Source organism: Nycticebus coucang, chromosome 8, assembly GCF_027406575.1.
Source record: "Nycticebus coucang isolate mNycCou1 chromosome 8, mNycCou1.pri, whole genome shotgun sequence".
Taxonomy (NCBI): domain Eukaryota; kingdom Metazoa; phylum Chordata; class Mammalia; order Primates; family Lorisidae; genus Nycticebus; species Nycticebus coucang.
Genome location: NC_069787.1, coordinates 52,175,790 through 52,197,426, shown reverse-complemented (window position 1 = coordinate 52,197,426; position 21,637 = coordinate 52,175,790). Strand labels below are relative to the sequence as shown.

At 43.7% G+C, this 21,637-nt stretch overlaps 1 protein-coding gene and 1 non-coding gene across 3 annotated transcripts in view; both read right to left on the bottom strand.

Moving 5' to 3' along the window:
- Positions 1 to 699: 699 nt before the first annotated feature.
- IL17RD (interleukin 17 receptor D) overlaps positions 700 to 21,637 on the bottom strand; it is an 81,452-nt gene continuing 60,514 nt past the window's right edge. The window contains exons 6-13 of one of the 2 annotated variants that reach the window (XM_053600341.1): positions 17,342 to 17,386; positions 17,101 to 17,252; positions 15,220 to 15,285; positions 13,776 to 13,830; positions 13,160 to 13,270; positions 12,006 to 12,190; positions 8,384 to 9,326; positions 700 to 7,611 (exon numbers count right to left, since the gene is read on the bottom strand). In XM_053600341.1, the coding sequence (XP_053456316.1) occupies positions 7,499 to 7,611; positions 8,384 to 9,326; positions 12,006 to 12,190; positions 13,160 to 13,270; positions 13,776 to 13,830; positions 15,220 to 15,285; positions 17,101 to 17,252; positions 17,342 to 17,386 (1,670 nt within the window). In that variant the 3' untranslated portion in view covers positions 700 to 7,498. The remainder of the gene's footprint in view (positions 7,612 to 8,383; positions 9,327 to 12,005; positions 12,191 to 13,159; positions 13,271 to 13,775; positions 13,831 to 15,219; positions 15,286 to 17,100; positions 17,253 to 17,341; positions 17,387 to 21,637) is intronic. The other variant, XM_053600342.1, reaches the window with a different exon arrangement.
- Positions 10,433 to 10,535, bottom strand: LOC128592905 (U6 spliceosomal RNA). The gene has a single exon (XR_008382116.1). It is a non-coding gene; the product is annotated as a U6 spliceosomal RNA (small nuclear RNA).

The following is a 21,637-nucleotide window of genomic DNA, read 5'->3' as shown; positions in this document are numbered from 1 at the left end:
AAGTTATTGGGCACCAAGATTTAACTCACAGAGCACAGGACACACAGACAGTGAGAATGTCTGTTAGATAATGAACAGGCATCTTTTTCTGTTTGAATGACAAGAAATCTGTGTGTGGCTCAATAGTTTCAGTGGCTTTTTCTTTTTTGACAGTCTCACTATGTTGCCCTCTGCCGTAGAGTGCTGTGGCCTCACAGCTCACAGCATCCTCAAATTCTTGGGCTTAAGCAATTCTCTTGCCTAGCTTCCAAAGTAGCTGGGATGGCAGGCGCCTGCCACAATGCCTGGCTATTTTTTTATTGTAGTTGCCATTGCCCTGGCCCCGGCCGGGTTCGAACCCATCAGCCTTGGTGTATGTGGCTGGCACCGAAACCACTGTGCTACGGGCGGTGAGCCTTCAATGGCTTTTTTTAAACTTCTAAAAAGTGCATTTGTTCTGAGAGTCAAAGTTCTTCTTTACAGGAGTAAACGTATCATAGCAGGGAGGCCTCCTGACACCACACAGGTAATAGACAACTGCCCGTGGAGGCCAAGGTGAACAAACCATCAAGGGCAGCAGGCCCTTTTGTCTAAAAGGCAAAAAATACTGGCCACCCTCACCTCCTCATCCTGAAGCAGAACACTGAGAAAATTGTGCTCAGGAACCCCAGCTGGTCAGGAAATAGCAAAGATGTTCTAAAAACAATAAACCACGCCAATCTTAAAACATTTTATTTGATGCAGAAATTCTAAAGTACAAAAACATCTTGCAAATGTCAGCTGTGATCTACTATCACCTATTTACAGGTATGTACAAATCAAATAAGTCATTAACAGCACACTGCTACAGTCTGTCAATGCTCACTAATCCACAAAATCCTCAAAAGGACAAATTTAAAGATGAAACAAAGACAGTAACATCAATAACCACCGTGTTCCACAGGCTCCCCCACCCTACACCCCGGGCACAATAACAAGGAACTTCTGCGGTGAAAGATTCTTTTTTTCTTTTCTTAAACTAACAGTGAAAATAAAAGTTAATAAAAGTTACTCTCTAAATGAACATATTAGGTTTTACAAAAGCTTTTGCTGCTGTCCAGATTCGCCATGCTTTTTTCTTGAAGAAAAAAAAAAAACCAAACTTTTAAAACAGACAAACACAGAGTTGTATAATCCAAACGCAACTTTTTCTTTTTTTTTGTCTAACAATAGAAACAGCGAATTTTGTCAACATCACATACAAACGGAAGATTGCCTCTTTGAATCTTCTTGACTGGAATTTTATGTGACACAAACATCAGATAGGCAGTGGTAATGGTTTGCTATTGTCAAAATTCTCATTGTATAAAATACAGCGCTTGGTCAATTGCAACCAGAACACAGAAAAGGTCTTGGAGATACCTGTGGTCCTAGCTGAATTTCAAGGAGGATCTAAGAAGCAGAAAGACAATTGGCCAAAATTCCCCAGAGGTCCTCCTGGGAGCATTCAAATGTGTTTGTTAATTATCTCTCTAACAGCAATGGGGAGGTGGTACTTTGCAACTGTCGCTACCACCTCGCTAGTGGTTAAACCAAAGACTGCACCATTTAATAATATTTTGAGTCATGAAATAAAGGGACTGTCTAGAGATACGTTAAAATCCCTCCAAAATTGGGAGGGAGGGCTAGGTGCTGGTCTTAAAAGAGTATCTCGAAGCTCAAGGGTAGTATTAAATATATTAGGAATAAGCACCAAGTATTTCATCTCAGAAGGGAAACAACCCACAAGATAGAGGACTAACACCAAGAAAAAAAAAAAAAAAACGGCAGTCAAATAATTCTCAAAATGAATATAGGCAATGTACCATTTTTAAAAGTGCTATTATATTTTTAAGTGGTAAGAGGAACTGGGTGTATAAGAATTTTCGTATAATTTCTACCCTGAGCTTGTCCTTCACAAGGCACCAATGTGAATAAGGCACCAACATTCTGTTTGGACAACTAAACTGAGTGTGAAGCCAAGAAATAGAATAGCAGTGAAAATTATTAAGCCCCTGGAAAACAAGAGCTATAAAGAATGGTTTAAGTGAGTGGAATTATTTATCACTGAAATAAAAACACCAGGGGGATGACTTCACTGTGGTTTTCAAATACATGGAAGGCGACCAGCTGTTCTTTCTCCACTCCGCACCAAACAAAAGAAAGCCGGTTTGAATTTCTGTAAGACATATAAAGAACTATCTGACCATCAGGGTATGTTACAGAATCTTTCTCTGAATATCCAGAATCCCATCTATGGCCATATGCTTGGAAAAATTCAGTCCCAGCCCTGCCTGACACCAGGGGGAGAACATGCCAGATAATCTAAACTTTCTCCTGGCCCCCAAACTCTGAAATCGGAATCAAAGCTATTGGCTTACAGTCAGACTTCCTTTTGTTTATTTTCGCCCTCAGCCTGAAAAGAGGTGATATGGCAAGGATGACCCAACACCCCATTTGGACTACTGCTATCTTAACATCAGGAAAAGCTTTTCTCTGTATACCATTTCACACCTCCAAGACATAGTCAACTCACAGGTCACTTAAAATACACAATAATGTAAATACCTGGCTCTACTGGACACTAGCAGATTCCTTACCTTATTCTCTACAAATGCCTGTTTTCCTAATTATGTCTTGGCCTAAGCTCAGAATTGCACACCATCTAGAAAAATAATTATGTCTAGAGCTAGAACTATAAATAAGGCCGTTTAGGTTGTGGAGTTTAAATGAAATTGTTCAAGCATTTTTTTTTCTTTTTGAGACAGAGTCTCACTATGCCCCCTCCGTAGAATACTGTGGCATGACAGCTCACAGCAACGTCAAACTCGGGCTTAAGTGATTCTCTTGCCTCAGCCTCCCAAGTAGCTGGGACTACAGGCGCCCACCACAACACCCGGCTATTTTTTGGTTGCAGTTGCTGTTGTCATTTAGCAGGCCCAGGCCAGGCTTGAACCCGCAGGCCTCAGTGCATGTGGCAGGCGCCCTACTCACTGAGCTATAGGCACCGAGCCTAAGCATTTTGTTTGTTTAATGGACAGAAATCTGATTTTGAAATTAATAACTGGCTTTCTCTTAAGACACCAGGAAATATAAAGAAGCAATCAAAACATTTTAACTGCACTCAGAATCACATTAAATTTCTTCAGGGAAGAGATAGTGGAAAAAAGCAATCCAGCTACTGGCTGCATTTAGCAATAGCACTTTTGGTAGCACCTGACATCTGTAATTACCATGGATGCCTTTCATTTCAAATTTAACAAATCTAGCAAACTGGTAGCCAATGGACCCAATTAAGTTATCTTCGTGTCCCGTTGGCCAGACTTCACTTAAAAATTCTTTTAACTTAGTTGCCAACCCTATAAAAATCATAACTTTTCAATATAAAAATCCAGATTCTCAGCTTCTCTTGAAAAATGGGACAGGAACTATTGCACAGGCACTATGGCTTCCCCTGTAAGTGAAACAGAAGCTCTTCGGTTTGCCACGGTTGCCATCATTCCCCATCGCAGACACCAGGAAGCCACGTCAATGCCATTTATCATCAGAAATGTTTTCCTTACACTTGGGCTGCTAACGTTGGCATCCCCTGAAGACAGAGGATCTGCTAAGTAACCTTCATATTAGCATGTCCACCCCTTTCCACTAAAGACAGAAAGTCATTTCTCTGTAAGGGAGCCAAACTAGTGTTGAGGTTGTTGGGGACCTCAGAGTTTTCTTTCTTTTTTTTTCTGCAGTTTTTGGCCACGGCTGGGTTTAAACCCACCACCTCCAGCATACGGGGCCGGCGCCCCACTCCTTTGAGCCACAGGCGCCACCCAGAATTTTCTTTCTTTAGGGAGAAAGATGTGTCATTTCTTCTTCAGAAATAAAATAGGTTCCACCCCCTTTGCGTCTTTTAAAGGAAAAGATGTTTATCTCCAAAAAAAGGCTCTGAAAATGATACAACCCCACATTTAGAACAGTGTTCCTATATGCACTTAAATCAGGAGACCTGAAACTAGAGATTGGTAGTAACAAGAGAGATACTTGTGGCTATGAAGTTGTAAGACTAAACTTTGACAAACATACACAAATTTATGTACCCATTCCTTACTACACATTCCAATGACGTCATCGTGGCTGAAGACATTTGACTGAACTTCAGCTCCAGAACTGTCTTCTGTAATTGCTTATGTATCAATCAAAAACTCTTGTCTCCCGACTTTATGGCCTGATCTCATTTTTGGCTCAAAATACTATTACCTGGCTGGGTCACCACCCGAATACCTGGGCCTGGACCGAAATGACTTCTGATTGTTTATGGCGATCAATGTGCCTTAAAAGCCCAACATTCGACCTCTAGAGAACTCTAAACCTGTGTGGCTGGGCTGGGTCTGTCAAGGTGGTCCCTTTTGCTTGTAACCAATCTCTTGAGAGAAGAACACACTTTTATTTATTTGTCTTTTTGAGACAGAGTCTCACTTTGTTGCCCTTGGTAGAGTGCCATGGCATCCCAGGTCACAGTAACCTCAGACTCTTGGGCTTAACCAATTCTCTTGCCTCAGCCTCCCGAGTAGCTGGAACTACAGGTGCCCACCACAATGCCCGGCTGTTTATTTATTTATTTTTTTAAGAGACAAGGTCTTACTCTGGCTCAGGTTGTCTCAAACCTGTGAGCCCAGGCATCCACCCACCTCAGCCTCCCATAGTGCTAGGATCACAGATGTGAGCCACCGCACCTGGCCTAAGAACACAGTTTTACCACCCTGATCATTCTCCCAGTAAAGCCGACTACATCAGATGGCTAAGTCCTTTCTGTAAGACCTGCGTAACTAGCCTCTCCCTTTTAACTACACGTAGGCTTCTTAGTTTTCCTAGAACCATGGACTCCTTTCCAGAGGACAGTGTCTAATTTATCCACACAAGCCGTTTGCTCCCAGGCCTTTCATTGAGAAGATCCCTATATTCTATTTTTTGCTTCTGCAATATCTAACAGCCTGTGACTTGGCAGAACCTTTTTCTGTCTTATCATTTCCACCATCTGGGACAATCTGTGAGTCAAAAAAATGCAGCTATGTTTAAAACAGATGTTTTGCCTTAATCTGCAAGGCAACTACTCCCATTCCTAGCACAATGGGGAGAGTGAAAAAAGTGAAACTAATGAAGCAAAACTAGGAAGTTGGCCTTTCAATTTATTCTCTTACACAATCACACTATCGTTTCCATTACTTGGCATATTAGAGTTTAATATTATTGATCAGAAACATTAGAATTTCAAAATAAGTACCCAAATCCTAAATCCAAACTAAAACATTACTTTATTTTTGGACTATCACATTCTTCCTTTCCATTTTCAAAGTCAGTACGTCCATGTAGCAAGCTCTCTGCCCACAGCCTTGGAGCCTGGTTAGTGCTTCCCATCCCAGTCTTCCATGTTGCTCCTGGGCCACTTTCTCAGAGATGCTCATTCTATGAGCAAAGCTAATATTTACCCCTAAGTGGCTCCTAATAGTTCCTGTGGGGTGAAACATTTTTTGGTCTCAGTAAGAAATCTCTCTGATAACATTCTAAGTGAATTTTCCTAAGTTAGTAAGTTTGGACTGACCAATCTCCTTCACAAAACATGATGGAATGGCAGGGCAGTCTTGTGTGGGCAGGAGCTCTGTGCTCATCCCAGATTCCACACTGACAACATGAAACGTCCCTCCTCTGAAATGCCTGGTTTTATGAGCAGACAGCCTTGCAGCTCCCTGTCTCTCTCCCAGAGCAGCTGCAGGAAACCTGATGCCAGAGAACAGACGAGCACGTTCTTCTCCCAAGAAGCTGCCAGCTGCCTTTACAGAATAGGGAGTGTGAATGACGTTTGCATCAAAAATACAAACTTCTTTTTAGTGGGGGTGCAAGCCTTCCCTTCACCACCTGCCCAGTGTGTGCTTAGAGGAAAAAGTCCTGCCCTGTCCCACCCTCCCCACACCTTGGGATTTTGGTCTTACTGATGAAGGTCCCCAGGGTGGTCCTTAGGCTGAATCCTAAGAAAACAGGGTACCAAAAGCCAACATCGCCCATGGAAAAGATGGAGAAAGATAGTCACACCCACTCCAGGGCACAGAGAGAAGAGTTTCCGCAGGTTAGACCAAGACGTCATTCATTACACACACACTAATCAACACATAGGATACGAACAGTTGTTTTCTCTTTGGAAACAGAAATTCTGTAAAGAAGTCATTCATTAAAAACAGAGAATTTACTTTTATGGTAGTTTCCTTTTTTTTTTTTTTTGTAGAGACAGAGTCTCACTTTATCACCCTCAGTAGAGTACCATGACGTCACAGGACTCATAGCAACCTCCAGCTCTTGGGCTTTCGTGATTCTCCTGCCTCAGCCTCCCGAGCAGCTGGGACTACAGGCGCCCGCCACAACGCCCGGCTATTTTTTGGTTGCAGTTCAGCCGGGGCTGGGTTTGAACCCGCCACCCTCGGTATATGGGGCCAGCGCCCTACTCACTGAGCCATAGGCGCCTCTTTTCCACCTTCTTAAAAAGAGGTCTATCATTCGTTGAAACCAGTTCAGAAGATTAACTGGCCACCACCTCCACACACTGCTGTATTTCAGTGAATTCCAATCTCTAATATTCAGGACACAGCTTTAGACCAGAAGGCTAACCACAGCACGAACTGCAGCTTCCAATAATACAGCCCAGCTGGGTATCAGTTTCTTAAAAATAAACTTCCAGAAACCAACATCTGAAATACAGCACAGTAAATGTAACCCAGGGAAATGGCAGGCAGATCTGGCCCCCCACGTGATACAAAAGGACACCTCCTCACACCAAGAGGAGGTTCTGGTGCCTTCTACACATTGACCAACCTACCCCAGATGGAATAGTCAAGATGGCCAGCCTGGCCCTGGCCACTTCAGCCAGCTATGCCACCCAGTAATACACAAGGCTTCTTTTATGAAAGGTAACTCTGCATTTAGTTACTTTCTTGATCTTTGACTCAAAGCTTATTGAATGTCCGGGCATCGTAAGTTCTGCTTCAAAACTGTGGACAGTAACACCATCTACAATACAACACAGGCTCCGGATAGACTGGTGCTTGATTTCTGTGGCTATAATGACATTAAAAGTGCCTTTCCACACAGCATTTCAATCAAAGCAGCCAACAGTAGACAGGCAAAGTTTGCGGAGCTCGGCGAGGTCTGAATGATCAGTGCAGGTATTCTTCTGCTTCTCTTCACATGTTCCCTCCCTCTCTCCCAGAACCAGCTCTGACGTAACATGGCAAGCTGTTGCCAGACCTTAGGCGCAAGTCTTTCAGAGCTCTGTACGATTTCAAAAAATTGAAAACTTTGCCTGGAAGAGGGTTGGGGCCAAGGGGAGCAAATACTGGCCAGATTTCACTTCCAATATCCTTGTAGGAGACCTCAGCTCCACGTGGGCCATGCAATCAGAGAGATGAACTGAGGAATCAGAGAGAGGTGGCGGCTAAAGTGGCAATGCTTAGACTCTTGCATTTTGTTACAAAGGGGCGACCGCGTAGAGTTCATCAGTGTAGCTGCAGCAACCAAGTTCTGCTTTGCAAGCCCCAGAGGCAAGGAGCTTAGAAGGAAGGGCAGGAGGCTCCTCCTCACCTAAGGAGAGACGAGAGGACACAGTCATTGCATTTCACTGGGTGGGGTGCTCATGCCAAAACATGACTGCATCTGGGTTTGGACTATGAGCTTTGCACAAAGGTGGCATCCTAATCAGTTCAAGATGGGGCCATCTCATCCTCCTAACAAGTTCTAGTTCCTTTAGTTGAGGAAAGGAGAGACCTTTCTTGAAGACCACAGGTTTGCTGCATGACTCCAGTTAGTTACAAGCCTGGTAAGGAAAAGCCTGAGATGGCATCCTGCTAGGACTCCCTGGGAAGTGGTCCCCTCTACAGAGTCCTGCCAACTGGGCCCTGTGCTGAGCTAGGTTGGAGAGAATGAATACTGTAGCGTGAGCCACAGCTCAATGCATGTAGTTTTTTTTTTTTTTGAGACAGAGTCTCACTCTGTCAACTTGGGTAGAGTGCCATGGTATCATAGCTCGCAGCAACCTCAACCACAGGACCCTGCCTAATCCAAGACCCTTGAGGAATGATGTGTTTTGGGGTAGTTTTAGAAAGGTGATAAAATGCACAAACTGTATGTTTCACAACATCCCTCACTGTAAGTTAGAGCATTTCTGCAACTCTAACATGTCAGTATTCACATTACCGGGGATGAATCAAAACTGTGTTCTCATCAGGTTTTGCTGCTTAGGAAATTGGTACCAAAATTAGAAAAACGCTTTGATGGATTTAAGAAGTAGTCAGAGGCAAGCCCAGTAAGCAGAAACAAGTCGTCAAAGGCAACACCAGACCCAACAGCATCTTACCCAGACCAGAAGAGGAGGACACGCTCTCTGTCAGGGAAGACGTTTCTGTCTGGTCCGTTGAAAGTCCTTCCATCAGTGGCAGAGACAGCTCAGAGGAAGGCACGGACGAGTCGTAGATGCCTGAGTCCCGTGGCATGTCCGAGGAGCTGCCAGCTTTCACCATGTGCAGGAGGGGCTGCAGGGTCGAACCACCATCAGAGGTGGCACGGGCCTCAGCATCTTCGTCCAGGCCCATGTGCTGACTTTCTGGAATTAAGTCGGCTGACCCGGTCACCCCAAGGATGGAGGCCTCGGCCTTTAAGCAGAAATCATTCTCAGGCCCTGGTTTGCAAATGACATCGTTTAAAACCAATCCGGAGTCAAACTTCTCTAGGACTGGCTCCTGATAGCGCAGTGGGGGAGGGTGGAGGGGAACGAACTGTTTTTCAAACCAGTCAGGCTCCTCGTCAATAAATTGGTGCATATTGCAAATGGCGACATACAGGGACCTGCCTGACTTGCTCCGGAAGTAGTTCCTTCTGCTGCCGTGTCCCAGGTGCTGCCCTGGCTCCTGGAGGCTGTGGTCTCGGGAATGCAGATGAGAACAGAGCTGGGGAAGATGGTCCATGAGTTTGTATTTGGTGCTCAGGTCCAAGACAACGGGCACATCTCCTTCACAGGAATAATCAAAGTAGACGGCGATGAACTTGCTGAGCGCTGCAGAAGAACTCTGCTTGGCCTGGCGGAGCTTTTCACCAATGGCTGCCACGGCCACCAGGAAGAGCTCCCCTTTTCCTGAGCCTTGGCTGCCTCCCTTGTGTTTGTAATTCTTCTTGTCCACAAAGTACTTCATGCCTTTGGAACAAATCACAATGATGAACTCTGACTCGTGGATCTTCTGGATGACCCATTCTTTTTGCCCGTCTCTACAAAGGCTGAAGTCTTCCCACAGGTCCAGGGCCACCTGGAAAGAGAACAAAGCACCTCACTCACTCGTACAGGAGGCCCAGAAAGAGTCTGGAGAAACAGGTAAGAACAGGAATGGCAGAGGAGATCACATCACCAGTCCCTTAACCCTTATTAGCACAGCAACGTGCAGGTCCCATATTACCTGGTACCATTAACAGCTAAGGTTCTGAGGATGATGATTACACTGAGGATGAGCTTATGATTTGTTGTCCATAAGCTCATTTTAGCATCATTTGGGATAAATGCTACTCCTGTCCTACAGGTGAGGAGACAGAAACACAGAGCTTTGGGCAGTTTGCCCAAGTCACATACTATACAGGACATTTTCAAGGAACAGCATGGAACACAGAGGAGTGGGTGTACCTGGTGAGTGAGGCTGCCTGGTGGGGAGGGGGCCAGCAGATCCTGGAAAGAAGGCAGACAGGCTCTGAGCAAAGGATGTGGATGAATGACCTCAAAGTGGGCCGGGAGTCAGGGCTGAGGCCTGGATACCACAGTCACCCACAATGATCCATGACTCATATCTGGAGAGCATGACGGACAAAGAGGACCTCTCTGGCCACACTCACAGTCCCAGGGCCAGCCATGCTGCTTACCAACTGATAGTGAACTGCAGCAACATAGCCACTTTGGTTAACGTACTTGGGTGTGACCATTTCCCTCCCTGGCTTCACAGAAACCTATAGGGTCACATCTCTACAAGGTCTCTAACAGACAAGGCATTTAACCCTGAAGGGGGTGTCTAGTGAGGAAGTTGGGAGGGGGTCCCTGACAAAGGAAAGGAAACCAGGCCCGCATGGCCCCTCCGAGAGCTTCTCCTCCTCAGACTGCTTTCATTTGACTCTATTGAAAACATCTCTTGGCAATCGTGTTGGTGTCTTTCTTTCTGTAGTTCAGAATCTAATTTCCAATGGCTATGACCAAGAAAAGCAGCCACAGTTTCTTACAGAGGAAGGCATTCTCTGAAGTGACTTTTTTCTCTTCTGCTTTCTTCCCTGCCCCAACATCCATCCCCTTGCTGAAAATTATGCTTATTTCCTTAATTCTTGCTAACATTATACATGCTAAAATGTATAATGGGAGCATATACCACACATTTTTTTAAATATGGAGTGCTTCACAAATTTGCGTGCCATCCTTGCACAAGGGCCATGCTAATCTTCTCTGCGTCATTCCAATTTTAGTGTATGCACTGCTGAAGTGAGCTCAATACCAAGCATTTAAAACCTGTTCCTATCTTTGACCCAGTAATTCCATTTCCAAGCATCTATTCTTGGGAAAGCAACAGAAATGGGACAGTTTTCAACTAGTGAGAAATTTAACAATTCGGAGAAACTCAATTCTGGTGAATCAGTATTGAGAGTCATGTGGCTATTTAAAATTGCAGTTTATGCGAGGTGAAAATGATTCCAGATAAAAAGAAAAATTAAAAAAAAATTACAGTTTAAATAGGACTACTAATAATGTAGAAAATTCTAATCTGTCCCAAATGCAAAACTGTATATGTCAGTTTACCAATGCGGAAAAAGACTGGAAGAACATGGATCAAACATTAACCATGGTTCTTCTTTCTCCAAGTTGAGATGACAGGCAATTTTTTATTTGTCATTATTGTTTAGTTTCCAAATTTTCTATATTAAGTATTACAATCATAATTGAAAGAGCATTTTCCCCAAGGGCTAATTACTTGCAAAGTAAAGCCAACTGGGCTGTCTGTGAAGTCTGTCTAGTCTCCTGCTGTTTTTCAACAAAGCTTTCCTGCAGGGGGAACCTGGGCCCTGGCCTTGTAATATGAGGTACTGACACAAGGGGGCACCCTCACCACGTGGACAGAGTCTGAGAACCATGCTAGTGGGCAGTTTGAAAGCTCAAAAGCTCAAGTAACTTCTAATTACACAATTATTGTATTTTGTACATATTATTGTATAATCTTGCATTTGTAAGAAACAGGGTAGGCCTTCCGCAAGAGCACTGTGACATTATAGAAAAGCAATATATTAATAGCTCAACTCAAGAGAACAGCAAAGAAACCAGGGCAGAAGTGAGGACCGACATTGTTTTCTGGGAGTCCTCGCATCCTACCTCCTGCTTCTCTCCAGCCTCTTTCCTCTCCTACATCACCAGTTTCTCCCTTCCCATGACTTTGCTCTAGTCAAGGATTAAACAACCTCACAAAGCTCTCTGTTAACCATTCTCCGCCCTGGACCCGAAGAACCCCTCCAGTGGCAATCCCATTTTCCATTCCCCTTCTTAGCAAAACTCCCCTCCCAAAAAATTGTGTGAACGCACTGCTTTACTTGCCCTTCTGTCTTTGGCCCTCCAGTGGGGCTTCTGTCCTGAATACACTCACCAGCACGTCTTGAGTGATAATCCTTCTCAACCTGGTTTGATGTTCCTATGGCAGCTGCTGTTCTTTCTAACGCTTACAAAATTCCTGTAGTTGGGTGCCTCTCAAAACTTTTGAGCAGGAATGTGTCAAAGTTAGAACTAAGTGTTATAAAACATTTGGTGCTGCTAAGGGGTAGGTCAGACTGAAAGAAGAGTGTAATACTGTCCCCGACTTGGAAGCTGTGGCACTAGTTAAGGGCAGGTGTCACTGAAGTAGCCCTGGTGGGAAGATAGTACAGAGCCACTGGCCTGCCCAGGGGAAGAGAAGAAACTTTAGATTTCATACCTCACAGCCGCAGAAGTCCTGAAGGAAATAAGCAAAGCACTGGACGACATTCATGTGATTCTGGCCATCTTTGCTGGAATAGCAAAGAAAGACCTTTGGTCTTGGCCAGAGCCTCTCTCTGGGAAGTGCCGCAGTATAGGTGGAAGACTCAGAGCTCTCTTCATCTAAATGTGAATATATATTTTCTAAATTGGAAAAGAAGATAGTGTTGATACCTATGAACAATGCTTTTTCCCTGCTCCCGAAGACTTGGAACCCAATGCTATCTTCAAGAAAGAACAGTTGACATGCCCACCTAGACAGTACCAGCCCCCAAACCCATCAGCCCCTTGGGTCACTGCTGGGCATGGGGCAGCTGAATTCTGCAGTAGAGCAACAAATGGTCACAAATTGTTCTTAACCTGAAATTGACCTCGGACAAGACAAGAAATGCTGTAGGGGCCACCCTGGTTTAGCAGGGTGCCCAGAGCTAGCTGTTGCCTACTAGACCAATTAAACCAGCGGTTCTCAACCTATGGGTTGCAACCCCTTTGTAACAATGAAAATACATCTTGCCTAACAGATATTTACATTACAATTCATAACACTGGCAAAATTACAGTTATGAAGTAGCAATGAACATAATTTTATGGTTGGGGGTCACCACAACATGAGGAACTGTATTGAAGGGTCACATCCTTAGGAAGGTTGAGAACCACTGAAATAAACACTGGGCAGAGCTGACCTTTAAAACACAAAGATTTTATTCAAGTATAATTTACAAAGATAAAGGGCATAAATAAATTTTAAGGGTACACCTCAATGAATTTTTATGAAAGTATACACCTATGTAAACCCCCACCCAGACCAAGATCTAGATCACTTTAGCTACCCAAAAGGCTCTCTCGTGATACCCAACTTTTATAAAACTGGTCAGTAAACCAGACTTCTTTCTGCCCTTGAATTTACTATTCTGAGTTTAAGAATAGGATTGTGCCTGTCATTTTAGTGGCTCTGGAGGTTAAAAGCCACATTATTTTGATTCTGGGAACTATAATAGCCAGGAAACTGAATAGGAGGTGTAAGGCTTCCCATGCACTCCTTAGTCTCCCTCTCTGGTGGCAGTGACCCCTGGCCTGCCCCTAGAGTGGGGGACATGACACACAGAGAGATACCTTGTTGTTTCTTGCGGCACATCACAGTGAAGAGTGTTGCGAACGCGGATATCACAACCAGAGGCACAGTGATGGCCACAGCTCTGATGGGCCCAGCCCATGGGGAATGCACTGGGAAATTTCAAAGGCGAAGTTTTTAAACGTTAAGCCATGTAACGGGTTCAAAGAGAAATAACTTTTTTTTCCTTTTCAACATAAGCTGCATAACAGGTTCTAGGACCCCAAAATCACCTTTCTCTAGTGCTGGTTTCATGATTATAAAAGGATTCAACAGTTTCTTTTTTTTTTAAAGAGTTGTAGAGAACAATTCAACAGTTAAGAGTCTGCTGGGACATTAAATACCTTTGAGTGGGAATTTTGCCTAAGGAAACCTCCCCTCCCACCACTTTTCTTCAGAGGACAATTGAGTATTTATTTAGTCCCAGCTACCCACACCACACTGGCTTTGATCTTCTAGGCAGCTACATTAGGATGGGAAGAAACTCAGATATGATGGAACATCACTTAAGAGAGAGAAGCCAATTTTTTGTTTTGTAAACCATAAAGCACAGAAAATTCAGATACCTTGGTCTACAGTGGTCTAGAGCCAAAATTTCAAACAACAAAAAACACCTACCTGGCTTTAAGGAATACTGCACCACTTTTCTTGTTGCATTAGTATCATCCAACAGCTGCAAAACAGAGGATGCTGTATTATTTTTTTTTAAGGGATAGCACTTCAACAAATTACACCCATCATGTAAGGGTAAAAAATGGTGATTTCATTCGTTTTTCCATCAGTGGGCAGTGGGGGACGTGGGTGGTAGGGAGGTAAGTATAGGAGAACGGATGGAGGAAAAGGAGAGCTTTTGGTGCCTGCAGTCACTGGCCAGGCTGAGGCTAGGCATTAAGTCTACTCAGGTTCATCTCTGCTTCACCAGCTCAAACTCTAAACTTGATCATGTTTCCTTTCATGAATCAGAAGGTTATTTACTGAAGGACACAGCTGGCAAGTCCCATATTCTAACAATTTTCAATTAAACTGGCATCCTCCCACTGATTTTACTGGGCTTCCATTAATGCTTTATGAAGGTTTGTCAGTCCAAAACCACATACTGCTACTGAGGAATGCCAGAACTAGATGTTTCCACCAAATGTTAAGATATGTTGTTTGTCCTTGAATGGGGGGGCCATGGACAAATTGTTAATTTCATTTTCTATTTTCCTTTTACTCATTTTTTCTTGAACTAATTTCATGCTGGAAAAGTAATTTAAAAGACAGAAAAGAAACATTTCGTTCGCCTGTTCTTTGGTGTTTAGAACTCACGTACACATATGTAGAACAGCAGCATAAACACTACCCAAGTGTAAACAGACGTCCTGGGCATAACTTCTGTTTTGCTATTTTAATACCGAAACAAAAATTTTTTTAGTTAAAATTTGAAAAATGAATCTCTGTCATAGAAAGGACCACAATACATAGATTTTACTTTTTTCTTTTGGCCATGTTTTTTTCATATGGCCATGTTAAAGAGCCATATGGGTCTCACCCAGCTTTCCAGACTAGAGTGCTGCGGCATCATCATAGCTCACAGCAACCTCAGCACTCCTGGGCTCAGGTGATCCTCGTGCCTCAGCCTCCTAAATAGCTGGGACTATAAGCACATGCCATCATGCTTGGCGAATTCTTTTTCCTATTTTTTTGCAGAGATGAGGGTCTCACTATGGTGCTTGGGCTACTTTCGAACTTCTGGACTCAAGTCATTCTCCTGCCTCAGCCTCCTAAAGAGGTGGATTACAGGTATGAGCCACTGTGCCTGGCCAACTATACATAAGATTTTAAACCATGATATATATGGACTGTGTGGTTACATAAAAATATTTATTTACATATTTAACGAAAAGATCAAAAATCACTTACGTATAAACCTTTTTAAAAGCCATGTTAAAAGCCATATAAAAAATGTAACTGTGCACACCTTTAATGGCTTGAAATTGTAGTGTTGCAAACAGTTGGAATTCTCTATGAACTGGGTTTATTCTGTAGAATTAATAATAGAGCTTTCCTGAGTTATACATACCTCAATTATATAATCCCCTGGAGGAACATTTTGAAGAAGGCAACTGGTTGTCTCTGTATTTTGCTCCTGCAGAAAAGCAAAGAACAATTTAAAAAACTCACGTCTTAGAACAAGGTCATCAGGACATTTCTCCCTCAAAGCTGAAGAAGACTTCCCACCAATCTCAACTATAATTTTTAGAAGATTTGTTTATCTGCCATATACTGTCTGAACTTCACTTTTTTTTTTTTTTTTCCTTTGGAGACTGGATAGAGTGCTGTCACATCACAGCTCAAAGCAACCTCAAAGTCTTGGGCTCAAGTGATCCTCTTGCCTCAGCCTCCCAAGTAACTGGGACTAAAGGCATCTGCCAATGCCCCACTAATTTTTCTATTTTCAGTAGAGACAGGGTCTCACTCTTGCTCAGGCTGGTCTTGAATTACTAAGCTCAAGTATTACACCTGCCTCAGCCTCCCAGAGTGCTAGAAGTACAGGTGTGAGCCACCTCACCTGGCCCTTCTGAACTTCATTTTGATAAAAGGCTTAGGAGAACTCAGGATCCTTCTCAGTCCATGCTTAGCTGGTGGCACCCTCAGCAGGAATATTTGACTCCAAGATAAAGTAATTAGTTCAAATAACCTTTACTTAATAAAAGGGTGGGGAAAGAAATTAGTGGTCTCTGTTTGTATGTATTTTATTTGCCGTAATTTTAACATGGGCAGAAGACTGAAGACAATCACTGACAGAGGCAAGAGCCAGCAGGAAAGAAAACAAACCTATGGGGCGGCACCTGTGGCTCAAAGGAGGGCGCCGGCCCCATATACCGGAGGTGGCAGGTTCAAACCCAGCCTTGGCCAAAAACTGGGAAAACAAAAACAAAAACAAAAACCCTATGACAGAACCCGGCCTACTTAGGATCAGATCTAGAAGGTACCCAGCCGTGCCACCATGACCAAACCCTCTCTTGGTGCTCATAAGGGGGTGATCTGGCAGTCCTATAAACTTCCATAAAATTTTCCCCATTCCTCTGACAGCCCGTTTAAGAACTTGGGGCCTGTCTACTTAAACTTGACCTGCTTGTAAAATCAGTGACTACTGAATTGCCAGCAGCTTGGCTCCTACAGCTGGTTTTCCTACTTACTAGCTATGTGGCCTTGAGCAAGACAAGTGACTCTAGCCTCAGGTTCCTGATCTATAAAAGGGGGTGGCATAGACTGGTAAGGATTTCATAGACTGGTAAGGATTTAAAGACCATAAAATTCAGGCCCTGCTACACAGTGAGCACCTGATAAATATTTAAAATACAGGATAATAGGCTGGGCGTAGTGCTTCACTCCTGTAATCCCACACTCTGGAAGTCCAAGACAGGCAGATGTCTTGAGCTCAGGAGTCTGAGATCAGCCTGAGCAAGAAAGAAACCCCATCTCTACTAAAAATAGAAAATTTATCTGTATGTTGTGACAGGCACCTGTAGTCCCAGCTACTTGGGAGGCTGAGGCAAGCAGATTGCTTAAGCCCAAAAGTTTGAGCTATGATGGTGTCACAGCACTCTACCCAGGGCAACAGAGTAAGACTCTGTTTCAAGAAAATAGATAAATCAATAAATAAAATATGGAAGAATAAACAAATATATATATATTATTATTATTTTTTTTTTTTAATTCCTTGGCAGTCCTTTTACCAGGCTACATCACCACCAGGACAGCTGGGGTGTAGATGACTATGCAGGGAAAAAACACAGCTAGATGGCTCTGAGACATACCCAGTGGTCACATTTTGGACTATCTATTGACCACTGACAGCCAACAAAGCCTAATGCGCATGACGAGCCACCAGAATTCCAGTGGGTCAGGGGTCACTTTAAAGCAGGCAGTGTTCCTTTATGCGTACCCAGCAGCTCACCTGTTTACACATCTTTCTCCTGAAGGGTCCTTCATGCTTGAGTTTGTAATGAAGATAGAAAAAACGGAAGCCAAAGCTGTGAGGTGCGTGGTCAAAGGACACCTGCATGTCCAAACCGTGCTGCGTGATGTTCAGATTCCGAGGCTTCCAGACTGGGAGGAGACAGGACCCAGAATGAGCACCCAACACCATCATGCCAGTACCACTCTGAGATTTGATCAGTAAAAACAGCTGTACTTACAGGGTTTGCAAGCCAGGTTGTCCAGCTGTAACAATAGGTCGCAAGCTTTTAAGAGAGACACATATTTTTAGTTTTAGGACAATTTGACACTTTCCTTGTTCAACCATTTAATAAAATACATTATGCTGGGTGATGCTGGAAAAGGTATAAAATACATCAATTCAACAATTTTTCCTATAGTGCAGTTGCATCTTATGAAAATTTAAATAGTGCAATAAATATATGAATGCTGTTCGCTTTATGCCACAGAAATAAAAATGGAGTAAAATCATGCAGATTTTAAAAGCTTGTCAAGCATTACATAATTTCAAGGCTGACAGCAAAGGTGTGGAGAGGAACGACATTCATGCTACAGTCACACAGAGGCTCTGTTTTAGCTGCAAATAGAACTGTTGCCAGCCCCTGCCCCTTAGTAGATGTGTCCAGGCCCAAGAGAACCTCAGAGTGGTCCTGTGAATTGCTGCAAGATCACTTTTTCTTTCTTTCTTTTTTTTTTCTTTGAGACAGAGTCTCTTTCTTGCCCTCAGTAGAGTGCCGTGGCTCTTAGCTCACAGAAACCTCAAACTCTTGGGCTCAAGCTATTTTCTTGCCTCAGCTTCCCAAGTGAGACTACAGGTACCTCACCACAATGCCTGGCTATTTTAAGAGACGGGGTCTTGCTCTTGTTCAGCTAGTCTCGAACTCATGAGTTGAAGTGATCCACTCGCCTTGGCCTCTCAGAGTGCTAGTATTACAGGCATGAGCCACCTAGCTCAGACTGAGGATTATCGTAACTTTTACTAGCATTCTAATTTAAAATCTTTTTGATGGAATGTAAAAATGACATGCAGGCATCTATTAAACAGCACTGAAAACCAAGTACGCAAGCCAGTAGCTTTGAAACAGAATTTAAACATAGTAAAAACACAAAGAGAGGCCAAACAACCTCTAATACATCATGCTGCCAACTCAGGGAGAGTCTTTTGGGAAGTGTTCATGAAATGCCAAGAAAATTGAAGGCAGAATCATAGCCACAGTGGACTGAAATGGTGACAAATACTTGCTTCCAGGAACACATCCCTGCCTCTACTTCAACCCCAGACAGACACATCAACTCAATTCCCATGGAAAAAATTCATCTTACATCATGCACATTTTGATTTAGGCAAGGTATTCATAAACACATTCTTTGAATCCTCTATTATCTATAGTCCCCAAACCCAGGGCTGTGGACTGGTACCAGTCTGTGGCTTGTGAGGAACTGGGCTGCACAACAGGAGGTAAACAGCAATGAGTGAGGAAAGCTTCATTTGTATTTATAGCCGTTCCCCATCACTGGCATCACCACCTGAGCTGTGCCTCCTATCAGATAAGCATCAGTGTCAGATTCCCATAGGATGAGAAGCCCTGCTATAAACTGGGTTTCACGTGCCTTAGGAGAATCTAATGATGATCTGAGGTGGACATGTAACGTCACTGAATTATGCCAAAATCTCCTTCCCTCGCAACCACAGCAAGAATTCTGCAAAGGAACTAATACATTCCTTTTGGAAAGATACTTGGAGAACACTTAGAGATCTAAAAATAGACCTGCCACTGGATGCTACAATTCCTCTACTGGGCATATACCCAGAAGACCAAAAATCACATTGTAACAAAGATATTTGTAACAGAATGTTTACTGCAGCCCAATTCATAATCGCTAAGTCATGGAAGAAGCCCAAGTGCTCATCAATCCACGAATGGATTAATAAATTGTGGTATATGTACACCATGGAATATTATGCAGCCTTAAAGACAGATGGAGACTTTACCTCTTTCATGTTTACATGGATGGAGCTGGAACATATTCTTCTTAGTAAAGTATCTCAAGAATGGAAGAAAAAGTATTCAATGTACTCAGCCCTACTATGAAACTAATTTATGGCTTTCACATGAAAGCTATAACCCAGTTACAACCTAAGAATAAGGGGAAAGGGGAAAGGGAGGCGAGGGAGGGGGGAGGTGGGCAGAGGGAGGGAGATTGGTGGGATTACACCTGCGGTGCATCTTACAAGGGTATATGTGAAACTTAGTAAATGTGGAATGTAAATGTCTTAGCACAATAACTAAGAAAATGCCAGGAAGGCTATGTTAACCAGTGTGATGAAAATGTGTCAAACGGTCTATAAAACCAGGGTATGGTGCCCCATGATTACATTAATGTACACAGCTATGATTTAATAAAAAAAAGAAGAAAGAAAGAAAATAGGAGCAGCATCTTAGAAGACTGCTGTGATGTCACTATTAAAGCCCTTCAGTCCTCTGGTGAGCCTGGCTGATCCCCTACACAGCCAATCATAATGCCTGCCAATTTGGAGCACTTACCAAGGGGCTCTTTCTTTCTTTCTCTCTCTCACTTTCTTTCTTTCTTTTTGCAGTTTTTAGCCAGGGCTGGGTTTGGCTTTTTCTATACATTGACTCCAAACATCATAGCAACCCCATAAAATACCTATTGTCCAGCCCCATTTTATAGATGAGGAGGTGGAGTTTTTTCCCCCGGTAATTGTGAGTGTGGACTCCAGAGATAGACTTCTGGGGTCCAAATCCCAGCTCATAGCAAGTCCTTCAACCTCACATATGCATGGATCCTCATCTAATAAATAGAGATGGTAAGATTAAATTCTTTGTAGGGTTGTTACTGAGGTAAACTGAGTGAATATTAGTATCTGGAAAGCATTTAGAATAGGGCCTGGCACATAGATATTAAATAAATAAATATCCAGAAGAGGGAGTCTTGGGGATACGGCTTATATTAATCGTGTCCTAAAAATGACAGGCCACCTTCCTGATGACAGATAGAAGATGGAATCATTTCATGCTTCTACCTTTTACCCCAAAATCAACTTACATTTTTTATTCCTGTTTTTTACTTGAATCAGTTTTTTTTTTTTTTTGAGACAGAGTCTTATTATGTTGCCCGCTGTAGAGTGCTGTAGCGTCACAGCTCACAGCAATCTCAAACTCTTGGGCTTAAGCGATTCTCTTGTCTCAGCCTCACAAGTAACTGGGACTACAGGAACCCGCCACAACGCCCAGCTATTTTTGTAGTTGTTGTTGTCATTGTTTAGCTGGCCCAGGCCAGGTTCAAACACACCAGCCCACTGCATGTGGCTGCTGCCCTAATTGATGAGCTATGGGCACCAAGCCGATCAAATGATTTTGATACAAGGCTGTCCTTTTTTTTTTCTTTTGAAATGGAGGTCTTGCTATATTATTCAAACGCCTAGGCTCAAGTGACTTTCCTATCTCAGCTTTCCAAGTAGGTGGGACTACAGGTGGGTGTCACAGTGCCTGGCAATACATTGCTGTCTTAATATTGGTCACAGCATCCTCAAAAACTCAACTGCCAAGTCTGTTATAGAAAAAGCCAGGATTGGGCGGAGCAAGATGGCAGCCGAGTAACAGCTTCCTTGCATCTGGGCACCGTGAGTCTGGGGAGATAGGACTCCAGGCATCTCTGGCTGCTGGGATCTGCCTATCATAACCCCTGAGAGGATACAGGGAGTCAGCGAGAGACTTCTGGACCCCAAGAGGAGGACTAAAACAGTGGAAAACTGGCAAGTGGTCGCGTGTGTTCAATCCATCTAAACCCGCCCACAACTGTAAGTTCAGTAGCAGCGAGACTGCAAACCAGAAAGGCCTTACCTGTGAACTGTTTTGGTGTCTTTGGACTTGGCACTCAGCTGAGCTGCCTTGGGGAGAGCCGGAGCGGGAGTGCGGAGAACTTTGGCCTTTGTCTAGGGCCCCAGTCTGGGCCGCTGAGCCAGACGGAGCTAATGGTGTTTGGCTCTGGGTCACAGGCAGCCATTGTGAGCGATCTGCCCCGGCAAGCTCCGCCCTCAGGGTCGCATAGCTAGAATTGGGTGGGAGCTGGTAACCCAGCGACCAAGTAGCCTAAGGGCGGGGTCTGAGCCGCCTTGCAGCCCTAACCCTCGGGGGCAGAGGGAGACCAGTTTTGACACACAGGGTAAGTGGATAGCCACTTCAGCAGTGATTCCAGCGACAAGCACCTCCCTGGGAAAGCTTCTGCTCAGCAAGTGAACAAGTTCAAAGAGCCTTTTAAGTGAGCTGAAGAGAGATTTAGGGTGTCTACCTGCTGGGGTTTGAGAAACTAGCAGCCTCCAGTCGTATCAGAACTGTGATTAACATCTCATACCCCAGAAGAGCACGTGTTGCCCAGACAATATTCAATAACATATACATACTGCTTTGTTTTCGGTTGTGTTTTTTTTTGGGACGGTTTGGTTATTTTTTTTGTTTATTTTGATGTTGTAG